Below are 10,000 nucleotides of genomic sequence, written 5' to 3' on the forward strand. Positions count from 1 at the left end.
TGTTTCAGATCACCAAACAAATTTAAATATGAGACAAAGATAACACAAATAAACACAAAATGTAGTTTATAAACGAAGATCTTTATTATTAAGGGACTCCAGCGAACCGCAGTGAGAGCCGTTATCCACAAACGGCAAAAACATGGAACAGTGGTGAACATTCCCAGGAGTGGCCAGCTGACCAAAATTACCCCAAGAGCGCAGCGACGACTCATCCAAGAGGTCACAAAGACCCCACAGCAACATCCAAAGAACTGCAGGCCTCACTTGCCTCAGTTACGGTCAGTGTTCATGACTCCACCATAAGAAAGAGACTGGGCAAAAATGGCCTGCATGGCAGAGTTCCAAGACGAAAACCACTGCTGAGCAAAACGAACATAAAGGCTCGTCTCAGTTTTGCCAGAAAACATCTTGATGATCCCCAAGACTTTTGGGAGAATACTCTGTGGACTGACGAGACAAAAGTTGAACTTTTTGGAAGGTGTATGTCCCGTTACATCTGGCGTAGAAGTAACACAGCATTTCAGAAAAGGAACATCATACCAGCAGTGAAATATGGTGGTGGTAGTGTGATGGTCTGGGGCTGTTTGGCTGCTTCAGGACCTGGAAGACTTGCTGTGGTAAATGGAACCATGAATTCTGCTGTCTACCAAAAAATCCTGAAGGAGAATGGCAATCACTTTTTCACACAGGGCCCTGTAGGTTTGGATTTCTTTTTCCCTTAATAATAAAGACCTTCATTTATAAACTGCATTTTGTGTTTATTTGTGTTATCTTTGTCTAATATTTAAATTTGTTTGGTGATCTGAAACATTTAAGTGTGACAAACATGAATAAGAAATCAGGAAGGGGGCAAACACTTTTTCACACCACTGTAGCTAGATAGATAGACAGACACACAGACAGACAGACAGACAGACAAAAATTCCCCACAGACTCTCTCCAAATTCTGTAGGAAGCTTCCCAGAAGAGTGGAAGCTGTTAGAGCTGCAAAGGGGACCAACTCCATATTAAAACCTATGGATTTAGAATGGGATTCATAAAAGCTCCTGCAGGTGTGCATAAATATGACACCGATAACGGTTCTAGTGTTTATAGCATTATAGTGTTAGGGGAGGGGTCACAAGGACCGACGGACACGTGCAGTGAGGGAGTGTCAGGGACAGAGGGGCGGGGCTAACAGATGCTCTGCCTGATTTGGCAGAAAAGTGTCGTCATTTATCTTCCCGCTCTCTCTCTCTCTCTCCGTCTCTCCTGTTTTTCTTCTCTCTACATCCCCCTCGCTCCCTCTCCTTCTTTATCCGAGTCTGCTCGACTCTCCCTGGAGAAACAGTCTGGCTGTGTAAATCTGAGGGAAGGTGGTAGAAACAGCAGCCGAGGACTGATCTGATGCTCCGTAGCCTGGAGACTCACTCTGACAGGCTCATATCTGTTTGATCCTGACAGACAGAGCGACACGCTGAAAAGAAAACACACACCAGCGCTGTGCCTCTGATGTGGCTTTATGGCTTTTCTACGCCTTTGTCTTTATGTTGGATATGTGTTCAGTAGAGAGCACCGCGTCTGAGCGCGCACCTACAGCACCAGCCACCCGGCTGAATTTTCATCTTAAAGGCAAGACAAGTTTATTTATACAGCACCTTTCATACACTGATATCATTCAGAGTGTTTTACAATAAATATAAAGTCAATAACAAAGAACAGAGATTAAAACATGATTAAAACTGCCGATTTTAAAAGAGAAAAATCCTTGAATTAAAAATCAAATTAAAATAAAAGATTAAAGGTTACACTTTATCTGGATAGTCCACTTTGTAGACCCTTGAATATAGCAGCAGTTTTGATGTCTGAGGCGCCAGAATGTAACTGCTGGACTATTTAAGGTGGAAGGGGAAAGGCTGTCCGTAACCATGTGACCCAACTAACAATCCCTAGAAGATACTGCACAGCGTACATGTGAGTGAGTACACGAGTGTCCTCCTCACCTCTGGGGTTGATGAGCGAGGCGTCAGTGGCTTTGCCGCCGTCTCCACACTGGTTGGGGTGGAAAGGAGTGCACTGCTCTCCGTTTCCGGCCAAAACCTCGGCGTTCCGGCTCAGATCTCGCGGCTCGGTCACAGCCTTCAGCCTCAGAATCCTCCGACTGCTGCTGTCCGACACGTACACGGCCTCGCTGACCGGGTCCAGAGCCAGGTAGTACTTATGAGCAGGACTGGCGCTGAGAGAGAGAGAGACAGAGAGAGAGACGGAGAGGGAGAGAGAGAGAGAGGATGTACTTGCCATTCAGCAGTCTTTCCAAAAACAACAGCTGTTAAAAGACATCTTGTTGAAATGTGTTGATGTGTTATATGCAAATTTTCAGGGGTTTCTGATCAAATGACATTTTGTTGATTTTCTAAGTGAGACTAAGTTAATACGTCCTCTACACTGAACACATTTTAGCTGTTTACTGTACAATTACTGTTTATTTGCTGAGTTTTTATTATTTTTATTGGGTAAAAAAAACATATACATGATATGGCCAAAAGTATGTGGACACCTGCACATCACATCTGTATGAGCTTGCTCCATTTCAAAACCATAGGCAATCATATGGAGTTGGTCCCCCTTTGCAGCTGTAACAGCTTCCACTCTTCTGGGAAGCTTCCTACAAGATTTTGGAGAGTTTCTGTGGGAATTTGTGAGGTCAGACACTGAGAAGGTCTGGCTCACACATGAACATTCCAGTTCATCCTAAAGGTGTTCAGTGGGGTTGAGGTCAGGGCTCTGCGAGGGCCACTGGAGTTCCTCCACACCAAACTCATCAAACCATGTCTTTATGGAGCTGCTTTGTGCACTGGGGTCAGTCATGCTGGAACAGGAAAGGTTCTTCCCCAAACTGCTGACACAAAGCTGGAAGCATATAACTGTAAAAAATGTCTTGGTGCTGAAGCATTAAGATTCCCCTTCACTGGAACTGAGGGACCCAGCCCATCATCCCTCCTCCACCAAACCTTACTGTTGGCACTGTGCAGTCAGCCAGGTAACGTTCTTCTCTGGCATCCATCTAACCCAGATTCGTCCATCAGACGGCCAGACAGAGAAGCTGATTCATCACTCCAGAGAACACGTTTCCACTGCTCCAGAGTCCAGTGGCGGCGCTTTACACCACTCCAGCCGACGCCTGGTATTGCGCATAGTGATCTTTGGCTCGTGTGCAGCTGCTCAGCTGTGAAACCCATTTCAAAGCTTCTGACACAGTTCTTGTGCTGATATTGCTTCCAGAAACAGTTTGGAACTCGATGAGTGAGTTTGTGGCTGAGCAGTTGTGGCTCCTATATGCTTATATTTCACTATGATAGCACTTCCAGTTGGCTGGGGCAGATCTAGCAGGTTGACAACAGCATCACATTTAAGCGTCACTGAGCTCTTCAGTACGACCCATTCTACTGCCAGTGTTTGTCTGTGGAGGCTGCATGTCTGAACTCAAGAAAATAAGAGGGTGTCCACATACTTTTGGCTATATAGTGTATATAAAATGTGGCCACTATGGAATATTTTATATATTATGTTTTTCCAATATGTTAAAATCAGTATTCAGGTTTATCCTGTGATTAGAAAATGATCAAAACGTGTAATTCGATCCAGTGACGTTCGATCTTTTGCATAGAGCCGTATAATAATGGTATGTATGACAGTACGTGAGGAGACGTACCTGTGTCTGATATCTCTGTTTCTGGAAAGGCGTCACAGCGGAAACGAAAGAGAGAGAGAGAGAAAAAAAAACATAAGTGAATTTCTTTTCCCTCAGCTCTTCATTAAGGCGTTCATTAGAGACCCCCGAATATTTCTCCATTTAACAGTCTGACACTTTCTAATTCTGACACATAAAAGCCAGTCTGATAAAGATGCACCTTCAATTAGAATAAAAAAAGGTCTAATTTATTTTATTAGGCTCCCATCAGGTAGTTAAACGAAAGGCTTTCACATATTACAGAGTCATAAAGCCCAATGAAGGTGTTGATATTCCCCAAAACCAAAACCAACAAATTTTAGATGATACAAATGTAACATTTACAAAAAAAGCCTTCAAACGTCGCTGTGATTAGCGATCAGTGACTCATAACGTTCAAGGACAAAGCGCTAATGAATCGCAGCAACAATTACTCACGAGCTAATAAATACGATTATTTGCGAGCTAATGAAAAGCTAACAAATCAGTGCCGCTTACAAGCTCGTAAATGACAATGGGATTTGCGAGCTAATAAAAGACAACAACGTTATTTACCAGCTAATAAACAACGTCGCTACTAAAAAGCGGATCAACAAAGAAGTTTTGGTTTAGCGCACAAAAAAATTCCGAGAGACTCTGTCAACACATGCAGATTAGCATTTGTTCTCCAAGAAAACGAGCCGAATTTAGATGACCTGCTGTTCCGGAATGAAAAGGGTGTTGATTATTTACTCAACAAGCAATCAAACAAGCAAAGTGGAAAACCAGAAAAGCTGAGAGCGGAAATCTGTACACAGCGTTCAGCTGCAACACAGAACTCTTTTCCTCTGACTTTCCAGCGGAGCTCTGACTCTTAGACGTCTGGAGTTATTACTGTTATTTTGCTATACGTTTAAATGTGATTACATCATTAATTTATTCATTTAAGTGAAAAGAAGTGAACACGTTCTGCGCTGAAAAGAGAACGCTGACTTCTCTCGAGTCAGACGTGCACGTCGGCTCCACATGAATAGAACATCTCATCAACTCGATTCTTTCCCAAAGTGAGTCAACTGAAAAAAAAATGTTGATTTAACATATTTTATTCACGTGGAACCAAAATACAACATGAGTTTAATATATCGCTGCTGTCGGACCAAAATCTCGTATCTCATCGTTTTTCAGTTTTTGACATAATTTGATAAAACATACTGTTTTTTATATTTTGTGCAAATTTCACGATGAATGGTTTGAAAGAAACGGCCCAAAATTACTTGGAAAAAATTCTGGTTCCATTGACTTTCATTGAAAGTAAAGTAGGTTTTGTTCTTCTGCTGTAAAGTTACCATTTCGGACATACGAGGTTTTGGTCCGACAGACCAGACATACAGTCTTTAAAAAGATCTTCAAGGATTCTTTAGTAAAGAAAATGGTTCTAGATAAAACTACGAACTCTCAAAGAGCCCTCTAATAAAAGTGTTCTTTGCATGGTAAAATGGTTCCTCGGATTGGTGGAGAGTGTGCTGTAGATGGTTCTATACAACACCTTTCTGAAAAGCGTTCTATATAGCATCCAAAATGGTTCTTCTGTTGTTATAATGTCAAGCTTTCTACAATAAAAGAACCCTTGTTGGTGTTATATAGAACCCTTTTCAAAAAAGTTCTATATAGAAACATCTACAACACTTTTTCCATTAATCTGAAGAACGCTTTAATCACGCAAAGAGTTCTTTGAGTGTTTGTGGTTCTATGTAGAAGTTCTTTAAGGGTTCTTTAGCAAAGAAAATGGTTCTATATAGAACAATGAACGCTCAAAGAACCCATTTTCATGATTAATGGGTTCTTTGCATGGTAAAATGGTTCCTCAGATTGACGGAGTGTGTAGATGTAGAACCCTGTTCAAAAAAAGGGTTCTATATAGTACCAAAAAGAGTTTATTTTATCAAGTTTGATATCGTAATAATAGAAGAACCCTTTTGCAATATAGAACCCTTTTCAAAAAGGTACAACACATTTTCCATCAATCTGAAGAACCATTCAATCAAGTAAAGGGTTGTTTGAGTGTTCATGGTTCTACATAAAAGTTCTTCAAGGGCTCTTTAGTAATGAAAATGGTTCTAGAACACTCAAAGAACTCTCTGATTAAAGTGTTCTTTGCGAGGGTTCTATACAGCACCAAAAAGAGTTATTCTACTGTAAGAAGTCTGACATCGTAACAATAGAAGAACCCTTTTTGGTGCTATATAGAACCGTATATAACACATCTCCATCAATCTGCAGAACCATTTCACCATCATTAATTTATTCATTTCTACATCAGTGAAAATAAGTGAACACGTTCTGCGCTGAAAAAAGAACGTCGACTTCACTCGATTCAGACGTGCACGTCGGCTCCACATGAATAAAACATCTCATCAGCTCGATTCTGTCTGAAAGTGAGTAAACTGGAAAAAAAAATGTTGATTTAACATATTTTATTCATGCAGAACCAAAATATAAATCTGAGTCAACTCAGAACTCTTTATTTCAGAGAACAGGAAACACTTAAACACGGCAATTTTCTGCTATTTTAGTGTTTCATTTCCATCTATTTCATTTTTGTTCGCTGAGTTTAACATATACACTCTAAAAAAGATGGTTCTCCAAGGGTTCTTTAGTAAAAGAAAATGGTTCTATATAGAACCATGAGTACTTAAAGATCCCTTTGCATGATTAAAGGGTTCTTTGCCTCATGAAATGGTTCTTCAGATTGATGGAGAATGTGCTGTAGATGGTGCTATATAGAACCTTTTTAAAAAAAGGGTTCTATATAGCACCAAAAAGAGTTCTTCTGTTGTTATAATGCCAAGCTTGTTACAATAGAAGAACCCTTTTTGGTGCTATATAGAACCATCTACAGCGCATTCTCCATCAATCTGAAGAAGTGCTTCACGATGCAAAGAAATCTTTAATCATGCAGAGGGTTCTTTGTGTGCTCATGGTTCTATATCGAAGCACTTTCTGTACTAATGAACCGTTGAAGAACCTTTTTAAGAGTTTGGGAAAAAATAAGACATACAAAATGTAAACACAATTTAGACAAATGTTAGGTGTGGACTGAAAGCGTATAATCTGACCGCTCCAGCCCGATGATCAGAGACGCTGCAGTCTGAGAGGCCTTGAGTGTCCGCAGTAAAAGCTTGTTGTTTGTTGAGAGAACGTTAAGAACTTCACAAGCCTTATCTAGAACTGCATGGTTCTGATCAAACCTCGCACTGACCTGAGCTCCAGGACACTGACGGTGAATCCGTTGGGCAGAATTCTCCGGATAAAGTTGAAGTCTCCGATGTATACGCTTCCGTCCGACCCGCACGCCAGCGCCACGGGAGCGAAGAGCTTCCGTTCGGCCGCCGGGCCGTTACAGCTCGGACACGCGATCGGACGCACCGCCCCCGTCCCCATCACCGTGGAGATGAGTGGGGGCTGCTGGGAAATAAAGACGTTCTCCCCAGTCCCCTTTGTGGAGAATTCCTACAAAGTGAGAGAAATTTCAGTGCATACAACATCTTTGCTGTCCACAAAAGTAAATATCTTCACTTTTGGCAATTTTCTGTGCGTAATTTGAGGTCAGCACTGATCTTCACATTGTGTGAAAATTTCATGATGATTGGACCAACAGAAATGATCAAAAATTACACATTAACTTACACTGAAAGTGAAGAATATTTCTGTCCTCTCCTGTAAAGTTACCATTATGGAGATACTAATTTTTCTTTGCACAGCATCAACATGTGAAGTCTAGTCTGTGCATTAAACATATAAGACAAACGTATAAAAATCACAGGTGTAAACGTTGATTGCTATGTGTTCCTCGTGTTTGACAAACAGTTTCCACATAGCAACTGTTGAAGGTGTGTTAAAATCTGTCACCATGATACAATTAGACTAGCAACACCCTAGCAACCATCAGAGATACCACAGCAACTAGTCTGCTACACCCAAGCAACCATCAGAGATACCACAGCAACTAGTCTGCTACACCCAAGCAACCATCAGAGATACCACAGCAACTAGTCTGCAACACCCTAGCAACCTTCAGAGAAACCACAGCAACCGGTTTGCAACACCCTAGCAACCATCAGAGATACCACAGTAACCAGTCTGCAACACCCTAGCAACCTTCAGAGATACTTCAGCAACCGGTCTGTAACAACCTGGCAACCTTCAGAGATACCACAGCAACTAGTCTGCTACACCCAAGCAACCATCAGAGATACCACAGCAACTAGTTTGCAATACCCAAGTGACCATCAGAGATACCACAGCAACTAGTCTGCAACACCCTAGCAACCTTCAGAGAAACCACAGCAACCGGTTTGCAACACCCTAGCAACCATCAGAGATACCACAGTAACCAGTCTGCAACACCCTAGCAACCTTCAGAGATACTTCAGCAACCGGTCTGTAACAACCTGGCAACCTTCAGAGATACCACAGCAACCAGTCTGCAACACCCTAGCAACCACCTGGATAACATGAGAACCGCTTAGAAACACCCTAGTGATCACCTGGAACACCACGATAATCCACTAGCAGCATCACAGAAACCTGCAGAGATACAATAGCAACCGGTAACCAACACTCTAGTGACCACCTGAGATCACATAGGAAAAGCCTAGCAACCAGCTCCCTTACCATGACAACCAACTAACATCCCCTACACACTTAAAAAAGATGGTTCTTCTATTTTAACAAGCTTGATATCGTAACCATAATAACTAGAACTTTTTGGTGTTAGTAGAACCCTTTTCAAAAAGGTTCTATATAGAACCATATACAACACCTTCTCTAACAATCTGGAGAACGCTTTTGGAATGCAAAGAACAATTTAATCATGCAAAGGGTTCTCTGAGTGTTCATTGTTTTATACAGAACAGCGGTCTTTACTAAAGAACCCTTGGAGAAGTTCTTTAAGTTTGCAGCAAACCCCACAGAAATGGTTCTTTAGATTGATTTAAAAAGGGTTCTATATAGCACCAAAAAGGGCTCTGCTACTGTAACGACGTCAAGCCTATAACAATAGAATGCCAAAAAAGTTGGGACGGGGGCAACAAGGCTGGGTAAGTTGTGTAATGCTAAAAAAACACCTGGTGGTTGATTGACAACAGGTCAGTAACATGATTGGGTATAAAGAGCATCTCAGAGAGGCGGAGTCTTTCAGAAGTAAAGATGAGGAGGGGGTCACCACTCTGTGAAAGACTGCACCAACAAATAGAGGAACAATTCAAGAATAACGTTTCTCAATGTAAAACAGTAAAGAACTTCTGCTTCATCATCTGTGGTACATAATAACATTAAAAGACTCAGAGAATCTGGAGAAATCTCTGTATGTGAGGGACGAGGCCAAAAACCAGTATCTGCTGGCTGTGATCTCTGACCCCTCAGGCAGCACTGCATTAAAAACAGACATGATTCTGTAGTGGAAATCACTGCATGGGCTCAGAAACACTTCTGAAAACCACTGTCTGTGAAAACAGTTCATCACTGCCTCCACAAATGCAAGTTAAAACTCTTAAACGCAAAGAAGACACCATATATAATCAGGGTCCAGAAACGCCACCACCTTCTCTGGGCCTGAGCTCATTTAAAATGGACTGAGGGGAAGTGGAAAAGTGTCCTGTGGTCCGACGAATCAAATTTGAAATTCTTTTTGGAAATCATGGACACTGTGTCCTCCGGGCTAAAGACCTCTCAGCTTGTTATCAGTGCACAGTTCAAAAGCCAGTATTCATGATGGTATAGGGGGCATTAGTGCACATGGCATGGGTAACGTGCACATCTGTGATGGCACCATTAATACTGAATGATATGAACATGTTTTGGCAACATATGCTGCCATCCAGACGACGTCTTCTTCAGGGAAGGCCTTGATTATTTCAGCAGGACAAACCACATTCTGCATGTATTACAACAGCATTGCTCTGTATTAGTCCAGGTGCTAAACTGACCTGCCTGACCTTACATTTTGCACAGTGTTCCAAATTTTTTGGAAATGGGGTTGTAGAATATGCTTATTGTGTTTGTTTGTTTGTTTTGTTTACTTACTATTCTCCAGTTTGGTGTGTGGTGTTTGTTTTTGTTTGTTTTCTTACCGCTTTCCAGGTTGAGTGTGTGGTGTTTGTTTGTCTCCAGGTTGAGTGTGTGGTGTTTGTTTGTCTCCAGGTTGAGTGTGTGGTGTTTGTTTGTTTTTGTTTGTTTGTCTTTTTTGTTTACTCACCGCTCTCCAGGTTGAGTGTGTGGTGTTTGTCCAGTGCCCACCCGCCCAGGTGA

At 41.7% G+C, this 10,000-nt stretch overlaps 1 protein-coding gene across 1 annotated transcript in view; it reads right to left on the minus strand.

The window, feature by feature from the left end:
* The window catches only part of LOC118814644 (teneurin-1-like), a 173,897-nt gene that overhangs the window by 28,842 nt on the left and 135,055 nt on the right, over positions 1-10,000 (minus strand). The window contains 5 exon segments of the mRNA XM_036580344.1: positions 1,986-2,218; positions 3,695-3,715; positions 6,951-7,180; positions 7,182-7,201; positions 9,948-10,000. The exon segment at positions 9,948-10,000 is cut by the window's right edge and continues 91 nt beyond it. Coding sequence (XP_036436237.1) covers positions 1,986-2,218; positions 3,695-3,715; positions 6,951-7,180; positions 7,182-7,201; positions 9,948-10,000 — 557 coding nt within the window.

The sequence above is a fragment of the Colossoma macropomum genome, unplaced genomic scaffold, assembly GCF_904425465.1.
Source record: "Colossoma macropomum unplaced genomic scaffold, Colossoma_macropomum, whole genome shotgun sequence".
In the NCBI taxonomy this organism is placed as follows: domain Eukaryota; kingdom Metazoa; phylum Chordata; class Actinopteri; order Characiformes; family Serrasalmidae; genus Colossoma; species Colossoma macropomum.